This window comes from Vombatus ursinus, unplaced genomic scaffold (assembly GCF_900497805.2).
Source record: "Vombatus ursinus unplaced genomic scaffold, bare-nosed wombat genome assembly UNPS02014864.1, whole genome shotgun sequence".
Lineage (NCBI taxonomy): Eukaryota > Metazoa > Chordata > Mammalia > Diprotodontia > Vombatidae > Vombatus > Vombatus ursinus.
The window spans coordinates 4,837,830-4,854,879 of record NW_020954642.1 but is presented as its reverse complement, the minus strand read 5'-3'; the positions used below and the strand labels follow the sequence as shown (position 1 = coordinate 4,854,879).

The 17,050-nt window shown below is 42.9% G+C and overlaps 1 protein-coding gene across 1 annotated transcript in view; it reads right to left on the bottom strand.

Moving 5' to 3' along the window:
• LOC114027893 (liver carboxylesterase 2-like) overlaps nucleotides 1–17,050 on the bottom strand; it is a 42,089-nt gene that overhangs the window by 8,969 nt on the left and 16,070 nt on the right. Inside the window, exons 2-9 of the mRNA XM_027842073.1 lie at nucleotides 15,885–16,023; nucleotides 10,140–10,344; nucleotides 6,687–6,825; nucleotides 4,740–4,873; nucleotides 4,292–4,445; nucleotides 2,034–2,138; nucleotides 1,041–1,139; nucleotides 224–364 (exon numbers count right to left, since the gene is read on the bottom strand). Of these exons, the coding sequence (XP_027697874.1) occupies nucleotides 224–364; nucleotides 1,041–1,139; nucleotides 2,034–2,138; nucleotides 4,292–4,445; nucleotides 4,740–4,873; nucleotides 6,687–6,825; nucleotides 10,140–10,344; nucleotides 15,885–15,954 (1,047 nt within the window). The 5' untranslated portion in view covers nucleotides 15,955–16,023. The remainder of the gene's footprint in view (nucleotides 1–223; nucleotides 365–1,040; nucleotides 1,140–2,033; nucleotides 2,139–4,291; nucleotides 4,446–4,739; nucleotides 4,874–6,686; nucleotides 6,826–10,139; nucleotides 10,345–15,884; nucleotides 16,024–17,050) is intronic.

Here is a 17,050-nt window from a genome sequence, read left to right as displayed (position 1 = left end):
TTCCTCCTATTGGCTCTAATTCTTACTTACAACATCACTAAGGTGAAAATATGTTTAATAGGAATGTATATGTAGAGTATATACCAGACTGCATGCCATCTTGGGGAGGGAAGTGGGGAGGGAGAGGGAAAAAAATTTGAAGCTCAGAAGTTTATGGAAGTGATTTTTGATAATTCAAAATAAATTAATTTTAAAAAAAGAAAAGACAAATCAAGGATCTTACAACAGGAATGAGCCAACCATATTCATGGTTGTTGATGCCAATGATGCTGGGGACATGGTGGAACTCGCCAGAAGCCAAGAGATCTTCAGGATGTTTGGGTAAGAACTGCCCATCAACCATGCCAGGGATTATCCTGAAAGCCTAAAGAAAAAAGCAGCAGAAAAAAAAAGGCTAGTGTCCCTCCACAATGTTCACCCCACGTGAACCTAGTTCATTACTTCTTTACAGCCATTCTGCACTATTGCAATAGCTTCTTATCTCCCTACCTCTAATCCTCCTCTCAACCCCATCTCATCTGTCTTTCACATCAGTGTACATATTTCTGAAGCAAAATTTGATCATCGTACTCTCACAACCCTGACCATAGAACCATAAACTCACAGAACCACAAGATATTAAAGCAGGCAGGAGTATTAGAAGAGAATGTTAGAATAGGAAAGACTCTTAGAACAAAGAATTATAGAATGTAGAATGTTAGAACTAGGGCTTAGAACATAGGATGTCCAGTGCTGGAAGGGGCCTAAGAACACCAAATATTTAAAGCATAGGATACTGGGATTGAAAAGGATCCTAGAAAGTAAAAATGTTAAAGCTGGAAAAGGCCTTGGAAGGATTCTTAGAGACCAGTAAGTGTAAGTTCCCCATTTTATACAGGAGGAAATTGAGACCCAGAGAGCTAGTGACATTCTCAAGATCCTCATCTCATTCCCCACCAAAGGAGGGAGTGAAGAAAGTGTCAGGAATGAATGCCCAGCCCCTTCCCTAAGCTGATATGGAAGCTCTTACTGATTCTGTAATCCAGTCGCAGCTTATGTACCTTGCTAATGTCCAGGATCTCATTTTCAGTTTTGTTTCTTAAGCACTCAACTATGGAGGCTGAACTGCAATTCTCACAAGCAGACAGGTTGGCAATGCGCTGCAAAGAGGAAATCAGAAAGAATTAGTATTCTCATAACTTAATCCTTAGCCTACACCCCAATGAAAGAATCCTATCATATTCAGTAGTAAACTAGCAAAGATTCATTTCTATAGGTGATGATGCAGTAATGGAGAAAAGGAGATCAAGTTGGATACCAAAGTGGGGTGAGTCCCCCAATCATGAGCCTTCTCTGTACAGGACTCAGGGCCAGCCAGTGGGGATGGGGATGGGCAGGGGCAGGTTACAAAGACACAGTACCTGTTCCCAAAGAGTTTACCATTAACTCAAGGAGAAAAGACCTAAATATCTATTAAGGAGACATAATGGGGTCCAGTATATTGAAAGAGCCCTGACATTGTCTCAGAGAATTCAGTTCTGGACCCAGCCACCAACTCATTGTGTGACCTTGGACAAGTCACAGAATGACAGAACTAGACAAGTACTAGCGAGGTAGAAGGGACCTCACAGATCATCTCATCTAACCTGTACCTGGGCCCCCTTGAGGGACTCTTCCTGCTATACTGGGGGTATCAAAAATCAGAATTTGGAGCAATTTAGAAACCATCTAATCGGACCCACTTTTACAGAGGAAGAAACTGAGGTCCCAAGAAGGAAATGCTTTATTTAAAATCACAGGCAGAGTAAGAAACGGAACCAGGAACTGAATCCTCCCTCTCTATGCCTCAGTTTCCTCCTCGATAAAATGAGGGGGCTGGACTGGATGATCTCTATGGTAACTTTCAGCCTGAATATTCAATGGCATTCCAGTGTACCTTCTTATAGCCCAGGAGAACCAGAAGGTCAATGGGAGACTGGGCCATGGAGTTGGGAGGACAATAAGCCTAAGTAAGGATAAGAGTGACTGCAAAGACCAAAGAATAAGGAACTTACATGTATAATTGATTCTGAGCTGGAAGAAATCAAGCCAGGGAAGATGACCACACCACTCTCCATGATTGCTCTGTGGAACAGGTCTTTGGACATGGGAGACAGAATCTGGGGGAGCAAAGCACAGCAGAGGAGAGGAGGAAGTATTCATGAGGAGGCCCAGACACTCCTGGCTTAGCAGAGACAGAGGACACTGGGAGTCTGAAGGCCAGGACCATTACTTACCCTGCCACCTCCCTAAGCTACCCATATAGGACAGTCCCAAACAGCGACCTCTATGGGACCCTGGCCTTGGGGCCCTTGGGCACAGCCAGGCCTAAAATCTAGTTTAAACACAAATGGACCTAGTTAGCTCTGGATGTTGCCCAGGCCTTTCTGGGTTTGATAACATGCCTGTACCTGTTCACCCTATCTCAGCATCTGCATACTTTGCCCTAGCTACCTCCCTGAGCTTTTGTGAGCTTTAAAATGAGATAATCCATGTAGAGCCCTTTGAAAACCAAACATGCCATGTCAAGATCATAGATTTACAGCTAGGAGAGACTTTAGAAGTCATCTAAGTCCATGCTTCTCATTCAATGGATCAGAGAATTTTTAAAAACCTATTAAAGAGCTGACTATGTGTTGAGCACTGTGCTAAGCACTGGAGGCAGAGAAATAAAAACAAGATACATCCTGCCCTCCAGGAGTTTACAATCTAATCATGAGGAAACCAAGGCTAGAGAAGGAAAGTGATTTGCTTAAGACCACAGAGCTAGTAAGCTACAGAGGCAGGATTGGAACCCAGGTCCTCTCCATCCCAATCCTCTATCCTGTCAGTCATCATTATCATCTTCCTCCACTGGTGTCTCCATCCCTCCACTGATGTCTTCACCTGATGCCTCATCATAACCTTGCCTCTGTGTCAGAAAAGCATAGGTAGGTCACATCAGATGTGTCAAAGGCAAAGCTCAGAGGACCATATGTGGCCTGGAACACTCCTGAGTGTGCTAGAACCAGATTAAAATGTAATTGGGGGCAGCTAGGTGGCACAGTGGATAGAGCACTGGCCCTGAAGTCAGGAGGACCTGAGTTCAAATCCGGCCTCAGACCAAACACTTGACACTTACTAGCTGTGTGACCTTGGGCAAGTCACTTAACCCCAACTGCCTAAAAACTAAAAAAAAAAAATGTAATTGGGAGGGGCAGCTAGGTGGCACAGTGGACAGAGCACTGGCCCTGGAGTGAGGAGGACCTGAGTTCAAATTTGACCTTAGACACTTAGTAACTGAGTGACTGTGGGCAAGTCACTTAACTCTGTTTGCCTTTCCTCAAAATAATAATAATAATAATTGGGAAATATTTAACAAAATAAATAAAAATGTAATAAAATATAGAGAACATTGCATTTAAGAACTAAGTCAATATGCAGCCTACAGGAATCCTTATGATTGGATTAGTGGCCACTATTTCGATTTGAGTTCAACGCCGCATGTGTAGTGGATAGAATGCTGCGTTAGGAGTGAGAAAGGGCTCAAGATTGAATCCTGCCTCTGATACTTTCTACCTGAGAGATCTTGGGAAAATTGATTAATCCCTCTCAGTCATCTGTAAAATGGTGATATCTCACGCCGTTATGAAGATCAAATGAGATCCTATATGTAAAGCACTCTACAAATCTTCAGGTGCTGTCTACATAAATGCTATCATTACTTTGTCAGTGGCATGAAAGCTTCTCCTAGGTCCAAGCAATCTGGAAAAGTTCTGATTATAGGCCTACTAATGAATCTTAGGTCTATGATCTAAGAGCCAGCCTGGCTAGGCTGGGGGCAGGGTGATGGTTTTTTCAGCTACAAAAGGCTCTGATTAAGTATTGGTAAGAAGGGCATCTAGAGTAATGAAACTTGGGAGGCCCAAAGCATCAAATCGTGGTTATTATTATGACTCTTTTGTTCCTTTTCTTCTACCTTTTCCCCTCTGTTGTTGGTAAACTTTTAAAAATGCATCTTCTGTCCCAGATGAAGTAAGAGGAAGAAGGGTCTGGGTCCACTCTTAGGCCTAGATAATCAGTTGGTTTGGGGGCAGGGGAGTATAGTGGGATTTCCAAATGGCAGCAGGCAAGAGCACGTGCCAGCCTTAAAGAAAGAAGTCATCAGTCCCATTGGTTCTGAGAGGGGGGAGGATAAGAGAAGAGGAAGAAAAACACAAGTTCATGTGATTTGATCTTGGGTTTGACTACAAGAAGCCTCTTTCCAAACTGGGGTCATTTCTTTACCACCTACATGTGAGGAAACACTTATCCCCCCTGCAGACTCGCCAAAGATGGTCACACGGCCAGGATCTCCTCCAAAGTGGGCAATGTTCTTCTGGACCCACCTCAGGGCAGCCACCTGATCCAGGTAACCCCAGTTGCCAGGTGCATGCTCATCCCCAGTGCTGAAAGACAAATTAGAGAAGGATTGAGAATTATGAGGAATAACACCAGGTTCATAGGATCACAATCCAGCTCGCTCATTTTGTAAATAAGGAATCTGAGGCTCAAAGAGTGACCTGATAGAAGTCACATACATCATAAGCAGTACGGTCATAATTTGAACTTGGATTCTCTGGCTACAAATCCAGTGCTTTTTCTACAATGATAGGCTTAGCTTGTTGGGAAGGCAAAGGATGACAAGAACGCTGGGATCTCATCAGGACAAATGAGTCACATTTCCAGGGGGCAAGTCTCACCTGAAGAACCCAAGGATGCCCAGCCTGTACTGGATGGTGACCACTACCACGTTCTGGGTGGTAGACAATATCGAACCATCATATGTGGAAGCAGAGCCCAAGATGAGACCACCGCCGTGGATCCACACCATCACCTGCAGGGATCAGACATGATTTTCCTTGCACCAACAAATCCCACCAAGCATAGTTCTGCCGCTCCCTTGCTCAACAGGAGAATACTGTATCCTGTTATCTTGTGACCCCTAATAAAGTAGCTCTAAATGTGAGTGAATTTACTTCTTCTTAAGATACTGTATATCAAGAATAGAAAGGACATGCATCAGAGCTGCTCTCAGATAAAGAGCCCATTTGGCCTGACTCAGAGGCAGTTCAGATCCTTCTTGGAATCTTACTGGCACAATCAGCTCCCTGAGGTCCTCCTGCTGCCAAAGATACACACAGAGCAAAACATCCTCTTCTAAAGGATCCTTGTTCCCCTGAGACAGAGAAAGGAGGTAGAATTCCCTGGATGGATTCTAAGGGACACAGACTCAATCACAAAATAGAGAATGCACTATAAACAGCAAGTCCAGTAGTGTTCACAGGACCTTTCTATGCAACGTTAACTGTTCTCAAAGCCAAGCTAAGCAACCAGAATAGATCACCAGCAGAGGCTGTGCCTTCTGCTGGTTCTTACAGGCTACTCACTTTACAAGGAGAAAAAGGATCAGCTGATGAAAATCCATTTCAGTGGCCAAGCCTGTGCTTTCTCTGTTCCAGTATATTTGCCAGCCCCTTTTACTATCTGTCTTTGCATAAGGAATATTGTTTTCCCCCAGAACACACAGTGGTGTTACCATCTATCAACCACTTACACATATACATTGGATTTTGGGGTGGGGTGGGTCTTATATCACTGACACCAAATGCTTGCCTTATTCTATGAGCTCAGGATATCCAAACTCCAGCATAAAAGTTCACAGTGAATTCTGTGGGGAAAACCTACCATTAGGAAACCAGAACCAGAGAGAAAAAAATTGTGAAATTGAATGTTGGTTTGTTGAGATTCAGAGAAGGTTTCATAGGGGAGCTGACATTTAAGCAGTTTTGTTTATCTTAAAATTGTTTGTTATTGTTTATCTTAAGAGAAGAACCTTGGTGTAAATGGGAGAGAGATGGCCTTGGAACTGGGTTCAAGTTCTGTCTCTGACATTTACACAATGATAACTGACACACTAGACTGATGAGACTTGTCAACATGGAGAAACTGTGGAGCCTGCTTCTGAATGAGCTGTGAGGCTCTGTAAAAGAACTGCCCTGGAAAGACCATGGATCGTTAGGAGATAAGGACCTCGTTCCATTTGTCTGACTATGTGGTTAGCTCCCTACCCTCTCCGGGTGGGAAACCAAGCAAGTGGATTCAGTCTACAACTTCACCAGTGTCCATCCCACCTACCAGCTCTGTGACCACACATCAATTACTTAGTATCTTGGTGCACGAGCTACTCTCCAAGACTCTACATTACAGAAGAGGTGCTTTTCTTTATCAGCAGGAGTTTCCCCTTCATGAAACTCCCTACAGCAATGAAATGATAGGTCTAGACAGGATCAAGAAGCGTTTTAAAGACCACCAATGCCTACTCTAGAAATAATAACCTTTAAAGAAAATTGATACCATTCCAGATTACAGAACTAATTCCCTGAGGTTATAAGGAGGCAGATTTCAGCCTCATAGAAGCAAACATTCGCTAACAATGTGAGTTGTTGCCCAAGAATAGAGTGGATTGCCTTGAGAACTAGCAAGCTCCCTGACCCAGACAACTTCAGGGAAAGCTAGATGACTTGTCAGAGATATAGAGAGGATGACTGCTCCCATGCTGGTGCAATGAGATGACCTCAAAGGTCCCACCCAGTCCTGATGCCCTAGGATTCTCATCCCTCGCTGTAAGTTACAGAGATCTGGCTTACTGGCAATTTGGCATCCTCCTCTGTGTGGTCAGGAACATAGATATTGAGGTACAAACAGTCTTCAGAACTGGAAGTAATAGTGGTATTCATTTTCAGGAACATCATCAGTTTTCTTAGGATAGCGTCATCCTGCAAACATCTAGAAAACAGAAGAAAGAACGGACCTGAAGAGAATCACAGAAGGGACCCTCTCCATTTGGGGGTATGATGACGTCCGATTCCAACTGCAGTCTAGCTCCATTTCTACTCTTGTCCCACCATCCACCTTACTTTGAGCCAGGAATGATAATGATAATAATAAAAATAAAAACAACAATAATGATCTCCAAACTACATGAAACAGAACATTTCCAAAATATAGAAAATTAGCAAAGGAGAACAAAATCCTATTGGAACAACAGAATGATGGGTGCACTATCCCTGCTGTCCTGCCTATTACTGGAGTCATACCAAGGATGGTTTCAGTATCAATTTGATGCAGAAGCCTACAGAAGAGGTCATATCCTAATAATTTGATTCAACTATAAAAAGTTATTTTATCCACCTGTGCTATAACAGTCCATGAAATATTAAATCTAAAAAAAATATTTTGGATAGCAACTTTTCCCCTGACTGTTTCTATCTAAGCTCCATATCTTATCTTTATAAGAGCTTTGGTATAGTGGGTACACCTGGACAGTCCAATAGTAGATCCTAATTAGCTGTGTGACCCTGGGTAAATCACCCAGCATCAGTCTCTTCATCTGAAAAATGAAGACAAAAATGGCAACTACCTCACAGGGTTATTGTGAGGCTCAAATGAGATAATATGTGTAAAATGCTTTATAAACCTTAAAGTGCTATATTGATACTATCCATTATTATCTATTATTGTTAATAAGAATAAGAATAATTAACAATAGATGAACTTTGTTATGAGTCAGCCCTCATAATAGTTTGCTAAATGCTTTCCTTTGAGGCAGCCAGGTGGCACAGTGGATAGAGCCCTGATCCTGGAATCAGGAAGACAGAACCAGTCCTTGTAGCTCCCAGGCAGAATTCTTTCTGCTACACTTTCTGGCCCCTCTAGTTATTCTGTCTCTGTTTTTCTAGAATGGTGATTCTCAAAGTTTTTGGTGTCAGGACCCCTTTATACCATTAAAAATTATTGAGGACCCCCCCAAAAAAGCATTTGTTTATAAGGGGTATATCTATTGATGTTTACCATACTGGAAATGAAAATATCTTAGTATTATTATCAAAATATTTTTGACTTTGTGAACCATCTGAAAGGGTGCCCAGACACACTTTGAGAACTGCCAGAACCTGTTACTAAGTTAATGGTGCAGAATAAGGTTCAACATGTACATTTGGCACCCATGTGGTATACAAAGAATCCTTTTCTTCCTCCTAAAATAGTTCTCAGGAACAAAGTGGAAATAAGTAACTTGGCAGCTCAGTGGACAGAGTGTTGAACCTGGAATCAGTAGTACCTGAGTTCAAATCCAGCCTCAGACACTTACTAGCTGTGTGACCCTGGGCAAGTCACTTAACCTCATCTGCCTCAGTTTCCTTATATGTAAAATGTGAATAAGAATACCTACCTCCCAGGGCTTGGGAGAGGATCAACTAAGATAATATTTGTAAAGCTCCCTGCAAACTTTAAAGTATTACATAAATGCTAACTATTGTCATTAGTTTTTATTATGTTGTTTTATATATACTTCTATATATAGTTTTATTATGTTGTTCTTAGTAGAGGTCAGAGTACCTGGTTATGAACCTTGACTCTGTCACTTAGTACCTGTGTGATCTCAATGGGCCTCAGTTTACTCCTGAAGAAGTTAAGCTAAATGATCTCTAAGGCTCCTTCCAGCTCACTCTATGATACTATGAGTTTCTGAGAATTGATAATATAGACAATTATAAGATGTCAGGACAATAGAGTGGAAAGCCCAAATGAACTAATATGTGGAAAGCACTTTGCAAACCTTGAAACACTATATAAATGTTAGTAATTATTTTTTAACACAACAGACATAATATTAGAAGCCTAGGTGTAAGCCAGCCTTGAATAAGTTACTTCTCTTGGCTTCTGGTTCCTCAGCTGTAAAAAGAAAGGTCTGGCATTCAGGATGTTTAAAGCTTAAAAGGCACTAAAACCTTCAGGACACTCTGTACATACTGGGAAATTGCTAGCGGCATTTGACATAGTAGTAGCAAAAACCTGGGAACCAGACTGATCCCCATCAAGCATAGAATGGCTGGATTAATTGTGTTACATGAATGGAATAGAATATTATCACACCGTAAGAAATGATGAGGGCCAATTTCAGAGAATTCTGGGTAGTATGAGCTCATGCAGGGGGAAGTGATCAGAACCAGGAGAAAAATACACGCAATGACGTTGCAAACCAAAACCATGTTGGGAGGCAACTGGACTCAGTTCACTACTGTAAATAATACTAGTTCCAAAGAACAAATGATGAAACTTGCCTCCTCTCAGTAGGGGGTGGGGACTAGGGGTACAAAATGTTGCATATGCTATCAAACATGGGCCCTGCAGTCCATTGGATGGCCCTTGTTACAAAGGAAGGTCCCATGGTAAGTAGAGGGTGGGAAGGAGTGTGTATGAGGAACTGCATCATATACATATATATATATATATGGTATACTTAAATCTTTTTTAAAACACACATACACACAAGAACGTTGATTTAGATAGTCTTTATGACCTTTTCCTACTCTTATAATTTATGAGTCAATGAATCTGGGCTCTGAAATTTACTAGCTTTGTGACCTCAGATGAGACATTTAATCTCTCCTGGCTTTAGTTTTCCGTTCTATAGTAATATGGGCACTAACTGCCTCACAGCACTGTTCTGAAGCTCTGAAGTTCAATATAAATGTAGACAATTATCATTAAGCAATTCTTCGAGGCTGCAAAGTCCTACAGAGGAAGGGACATTTATTCCCTTAAGAAACATGTATTGGGGCAGCTAGATGGTGCAGTGGATAGAGCACCAGTCCTGGATTCAGGAAGACATGAATTCAAATCTGGCCTCAGACTCTTGACACTTACTAGCTGTATGACCCTAGGCAAGTCACTTAACCCCAACTGCCTCGCCAAAAAAGAAGAAAAGAAAAGAAACAGTTATGAAGAGTCTACAGAGAACTATGCTTTAGGCCAGGGGTGAGGAACCTGCAGCCTAGAGGCCACATGTGGCCTTCTAGGTCCTCGGGTGCTACCTTTTGGCCAAGTTTTACAGAACAAATCCTTTTATTAAGGGGATTTGTTCTGTGAAGTTTGGATTCAATCAAAGGGCCACACTTGAGGACCTAGAGGGCCACGTGTAACCTTGAGGCTGCAGTTTCCTCACCTCTGCGAGGCACTGGGGAAGATGAAAAGTTTGGATAAGACGTGATAGTGCCCTGTGCACATCTGGTAAAAGAAAGATTGAGGAAACTACTTACATGGGTGGGTAAGAAGTTGCATTTCTCACATCACTCCATGGCTCTGGTGGTTGTGGAGGAGAAAACCTCAGGTTTCCAATGGGGGGTCTGGCAAAGGGGATTCCCAGGAAAACATTGACATCTTTGTCAAGCCCCTTGATGCTGATGAGAGATCCTTGGATCTGTCCAGACTCAGTGGTCCGGATGAGGTCATCACCATGATGCCCTGTAAACAAAGGGGAGAGAAATCCTCAGGGACAGAGGACTGAACTGATGTCAAAATACCCCATCTACTCATGCCCGCCCCCAACATTCAGCAGGCCTGATGGCATCATCAGCCTTGTGCCCTGTGAACGAAGGTGAAGGAAATCCTCAGGGATAGACAAAGGGCCAGAAATAGCTGGAGATGTACAAATGTCCCCCTCCCTATCCCAAACCACCACTTTTTCCTTAGATGGGAATGCAGGCCTCCTAGTTCTGCCATGATTACTTTCATCTCAGAGGGAAGATGAAGAAATTAATACAGGCTCAGTCTTACAAACACTCCCCTTTTACAAATAACCTGTAGAAATTTATATTATAACAACAGCAGTGTGCAAACCAAGAACTTTCAAAGACTTAACTTTGATCAATGCCATGACCTACCATGATTCCAGATGACAGATGATGAAGCATATGACTTAATTCTTGACAGAAAGGAAATGACTCAGGGTACATTAGGATATATATTTGTGGACATGGCCAATTTAGGAATTTGTTCTGCTTGACTATGTATATTTATTATGAAGGCTTTGGTTTTTTTTGTTGTTGTTTGTTTTTTCAATGTGGGGGAACAGAAGAGAGGGAGAAAAAAATCTATTTTTGTTCATTAAAAACAATGAAATTAAATGTTTCCAAAAGTGACCTGTAGAGATAAAATGTCCTGACTACCTCTCCTCAACCAGAGCTATTGAAGCCAGATCCCCTGAGCTCCCTCACTCCATGGCCTGAGCCCTCACAAAGTCTTTGAAGAAGAAGGACCTCAGATGGCATTCTGCCAATCCATACCTGAGTAGGAATCCCCTCTACAATGTCCTTGGGATGTGGTCATCACTTCCCTTGAAGATCTCCAACGATGAGGAGCTCACTCCAAAGACACACCATTGCATTTTTAGATAGCTCTGGTACTGCCTCAGGAACTGTCCAACTTTGGGATTCTGAATCCCCATCAAGTTACTGCTCCCCAGAAATTCCACCCCCAACCTAGCTTAAAAAGGCACAGAGCTAAAGTCAGCGCTAGAGTCCAGCAAAATTATTCAATTGAGCAAACATCTAATCAGCACTTGCTTAAGGCAAGGTCCTCAGCTCTGAGCTGGGGACAAAAAGGTAAAGAATGACACAGGCCCAGATCTGGGAATTTGCATTCTAATAAGGGAGAAAGATGTATGCCCTTACCTCTTCACCTTCCTTTCCCCTCCCCTCCTTGCCAAAAAAAAAAAAAAACCACCAAAAAACTGAGAATACAAGGGAGAAGCAAGATAATTGCAGAGAAAAGGTCCAGGAAAAGTACTAGAAAAATCTGATGAGGGCTCCCTTCTTTGCAGAGGCAGGGAGCTAATTATAGGTACAGAACTTGGGATAAGCCATCAGACATAGTTGATATATTGGTTAGTTTGACAAAACTGATTTTTCCTCTCTTTTTAATGTTTTGTTATAAGGAATGATTCTAAAAAAAAAAAATAAGGAATGGTTCTAGAGACAGGAAGAAAATATTTAGGGATGAAGATCATATAAAAACAAAATCTATCAATAAAAACTGGGGGGGAAATTCTAAAGATGACCAGGAAACTTCTGAAGGAAACGGCACCTAAGCTGGGTATTTAAACGAGGGAATCAAACAGAATTGTCCTCCTAAAGTGTCTCTCCTAGACATGGGAAAATATCACTTTAGGATGAACTGGAAAAAGAAGAGACATGAGCAAAGTTAGAGAGACAGAAGGGTACGGGTTAGGAAAATGGTGGGGGAGAAATGCGAAGAATAGTGTGAGGGACTGTCTGATGTTGGCAACTACCAGGTGGGCGCTGTGGCAAGAGTAGGGTAGAATCTGGGTATTTTGGAAGTCGAGGCAGGGGTTGTGGTAGGCGGAGTCGTGGTGAACTGGGATGGGCTGGGTACGGAGAAGTCCTGAGGTAGTGGGCAGTGCTATGTGAGATAAGCTGGGTACAAGGAAGTAGCCGGAGCTTGAGCTCCTGAGGCAAGGGACGGTGCCACGTGGGAGTGGGACGGCAGAGGACTGAGTTCCCTTTGCTTAGTCCCCTCCCTATATGCTACGTCATCCCCAGACGCCTCTTGTGACCTTCCTGACTTCCTGGGTCCCTTTGTGTAGCACTGACCCTAGACCCCTCCTCCCAGTATCTGAGTCTGACTTCCTAGGTCACCTACTCTGTCTATGCACTAATCCCAGATGCCTCCTCCCTGTATCCGGTCCTAGCCTCCTACGTCACTCCCTCCCCGTTGGTGTGCTAAACTCAGACAGCCCCTTCCGGTATCTGACCCTACAATCATTGGCTAGTAAGCGGGCTGGGGAGGAGGGGCTAGGTAGGTATTTAGGAACGAGCGTGGTCAGATCACACGCGCTCTCTCTCCTGGATCCTGTTCTGTTGCTCTGGCCTTGCTGCTTGGGCTTGCTATGATGGCTTGCTGTGATGGCCTCTGAATAAAGCTCTGGTGTTGGCGCCTCCCGATGGCTCGTCTCTGTGTGTTTATCCGGCTGAGTACTGAAGACTTGGAAGTGAGTATGACTCTGGTAGCCTGCTCCTTATAGGAGGAGAGGGTACGGCGTGCGGCCGGCAGAAGGTCGGCGCGGCCAGTACGGAATAGTTTTATTGGGCTAGAGTATATAAAGGATATTAGTAGGAGCTAAGGTTGGATAGACAGAGCACTGGACAGGGGAATAAGAGGGTGAAGCTTTGAATCCCAGCCTTCCCACATAGTGCCTAAAGGAATTTTTGCAGATCATTTCCTCTCATTGGGTCTATTTCTGGCTTTTCTAAAATGAAGTGACTGACCTTAATGACCTTCAAGGTCTCCTAAAGTCCTAAATCCTTTGATTCAAAAGCAGCAGGCTGCCTGATGTTCTGTGGTTCATAGTCACACCATTTCTCTGATGTACAAGATCGGGGTCCTTAACCTTTCTCTGTGGTATGGACCTCTGTGGATGAAGCCTAGGGACTTTTTCTCAGAATCATGCTTTCAAATGCATAGGCTTGCCAAGGAAAACAATTGTAATGCAATTGTTATTAAAATATATTTCTTTTCTTTTCTTTTCTTTTCTTTTCTTTTCTTTTCGGTGAGGCAATTGGGGTTAAGTGACTTGCCCGGAGTCACACAGCTAGTGAGTGTTATGTGTCTGAGGCTGGATTTGAACTAAGGCCCTCCTAACTCCAGAGCCAATGCTCTATCCACTATGCCACCTAGCTGCTCCTTGTTTTTTTTGTTTTGTTTTGTTTTGTTTTTGCTAGGCAATGGAGTTAAGTGACTTGCCCAGGGTCACACAGTCAGTGTCAAGTGCCTGAAGCCAGATTTGAACTCAGGTCCTCCTGACTCCAGGACTGGTGCTCTATCCACTGCGCCACCTAGCTGCCCCTAAAATATATTTCTAAAACAAGCTCACAGACCCCAGGTTAAGGAGCTGGAAGAAGGACCTTATAGAATAGACAGATGAGGGTTAACAGTCCAACCCAGCACCTTTGAAAGCCTATCAATCTTCTCTGTCTGAGAGAACTGTAAATAAATGTTTGTTACATGGGATTGTCCTGAAACATAGGTCCCTTACGTACTTTGAGTTTTCTTCTCTATGACAATGGGGCTTTTTTGAGGTTGAAAATCAAGAAGCAAGTCATCAAGACACAGTGCAAAGAGTTCTGGACTTAGAGTCAGGAAAATCTAGGTTCAAATCTGCCACTTACTCATTGTGTTTCCTTGGTCAAATCATTTACTTTCCCTCAGCCTCAGTTTATTCATATGTAGAATGAAAGAGTTAGACTAAGGGCCCTTCTGACTCTAAATCTATGATCCTCTGATCCATATCTTCTCACACACAGGTTCTATTTCTATGGTTTCCAAAGACTCCTCGCCTTAAAAATGACTCTGATTTTGTCCCCCCATCTCTGCTAACGATCATCATTCATTTCCCCTTCTTTTCTCAGTCATATTCTTTGAAAAGGCCATCTACACACTTAGTATCTTCCTCTCCTCTCACTGTCTTCTAAATCCTCTGCAATCTGGCATCCAGCTCCATCATTCAATTGAAATTGCTCTCTCCAAAGTTACCAATGATCTCTTAATGGCCAAAGGGAATGGCCTCTTCTCAATTCTCATCCCACTGCAACATCTGGCCCTGTTGACCAACCTCTCCTCCTAGAGACTTTGCCTCTCTGGGTTTTCATGAAATTGCCCTTCACTGAGTTTCCTCTTCTGCTCAATCTCCTTCATCCATTCATTATCCATGCCATATCTGGGTATACAACAAGGCTCTGTCCTGGGCCCTGTTCTTTTCTCTCTACACTCTCTCACTTGGTGACTCCGTTAGCTCCTATGAGTTCAAGTATCAACTCTATGCCATTGTCTATCTGTTCTACGTACCCAGCCATAATTTCTCTCCTGAGCTTCATTCTCAGACCCCAAACTGCCTATGAGACATTTTGAAGTGGTGATATCCTGAACACATCTCAAACTGAAAATGTCCAAAGCAGAACTCATTATGTTCTCCTCAAATTCACCCCTCTTCCAAACTTTCCTATTACTGTAGAGGACACCGCAAGTTCACAAGTTCAATACTTTCCTCAACTCCTCACTTGAACTCATCCCACAAAAACCACTCAGCTGACAAACCTCATTTCTGCCTCTACAACATCTCCTTCTCTCCTCTCACACAGCCATCGCCCAAGTCCAGACTCTTGGCATCTCTTAGCTGGACTATAGCAATATCCTCATGCCCTCCACATGGTCACCAAAGTGATATCCCTAAAGCCTATATTCGACCATGTCACCCCCACACACTTGGTAAACTTCAGTGGTTCCTATTATCCATCTGGGGGTCATATGTAATATATTTAAATAAATATAATATGTATAAATAAATATATTTAGTGCTCTTCAAAACCTGATCCCTTCCTTCCTTTCAGTATCCTCACACATTATCCCCTTCACATACTCAGCCATCTAGCCATATTGGTGAGCTTGCTATACAGCTGACATGATACTGTATCACTCTTCTCATCTCTGACTCTCAAAATCCCTGGTTTCCTTGAAGGCTTCATGCTAATGTTACATTCTACATCGAGCCTTCCTTGATCTCCCCAGCTACCAGTGCCCCCTCTCCCCAAACCACCACATATTCATTTTTAACATATTATGTATATACTGACACATGTCCATTCCATAAGTTCCTAGAGGGCAGGAACTGTTTGGCCTTTGACTTTGTATTCCCTAATGCCTAGCATAACACTTGCTACTTAAATTATTGTTGGTAGATTAGATGGTTGTTTTCCACAGTGAATTCCACTGAGAGATAGAAGAATTTTGTGTGCAACATGTGTAGAACACATCAGTTTCTTAATAGCCAACCCAGATCTATCTCCTGGAAATAAAACTAGCAATAACCTCTCCCCTCCAGGCCTTCCAACTAGTCAGTGATGGCAACAAAAGGAAAAATAACCCACAAGCCTCACACTCTCCCATCTTCCCCCAGAAATTATCCCCCATTCTGGGTCAGAGCTGCTCACCTTGAGCTGGAATTAGGAGGCCTAGGACCCCCAAAGTCAGGACCTTGGGCAGCAGGGAAGTCTTCCACATCTTTTTTTCTGCACAGCCTTCTGGTTATGCCTGATCAGATTCCAGGCCTGGGCTTTAATCTGAGATGAGCTGGGTCAAAGGGCAACTAAAATCAAAGGGCTTCTGAATTGATTTCCTTGTTAAAATTTGCTCTGGGACTGCTCAAAATGAAATCTCTAAAAAGCAGATTGGCAAGTTCACCCACCTCGCAGAGATATGCTGGTAAATGTTTAACAAATGGCTCTCTAAGGACTCTCTGTTCCTGACTCCTCCTCAAAAGATGTAGCATCCTTGGCCATCTTCTTAATCCTGTAAGCTGCTGATCTCATGCCTAGCCCTTCACTTGATATGTTGGACCAGGAAGATAATAATAATAACAACAACTTTTATATAGCAACAAAGCACATACATTATCTAATAAATCCTCACAACAACCCTGTAAGGTACATGCTGTTATTATCCCCAAAATAAGCAAAATAAGGCTGAGGAAGTTTAAGTGACTTTCCCAGGATCGTACAGCTAGTAAGTATAAGCCAGAATTAGAACTCAGGTCTTCTTGATTCCATGTGTAACACTATCCATGCTCCTCATGGGCACTTCCAGCCAGCCCCTCTGTCCTCTGCAACCACTCCTTCTTTAAAGTTCACTCTCCACAGAGATCCATTCACATCCTTAAGGTTATCTACAAGTCCCCAGATACTCTAATTTCTCTAGTGTGGGTACAGGAGTGCAGGTGATTTAATCCTGTTTTACGCAAATACAACACTGTCTCCCTTCCCCCACCAAGCCAATAATGTGTTAACATTTTGTCACTTCCTTTCCATACTGTTGTATTAAGAAATACAGATTTGGTCTCAATGTATAGGCAAACATGCAGCAGTTCGTCCTCCATTCTAAGAGATGTGAATACTAAAGGAGGCAACAATACCAAGGTACTGGTTTTAGAACCATGTATATTAGGGCTTTAAATGTCTTGGAGGGAGAGAGGAAGGGAAGGAAGGGAGGGAGAGAGAGGAAAGGAGGGAGAGAGGAAAGAAGGAAGGAAAGAAGGAAGGAAAGAAGGAAGGAAAGAAGGAAGGAAGGAAGGAAGGAAGGAAGGAAGGAAGGAAGGAAGGAA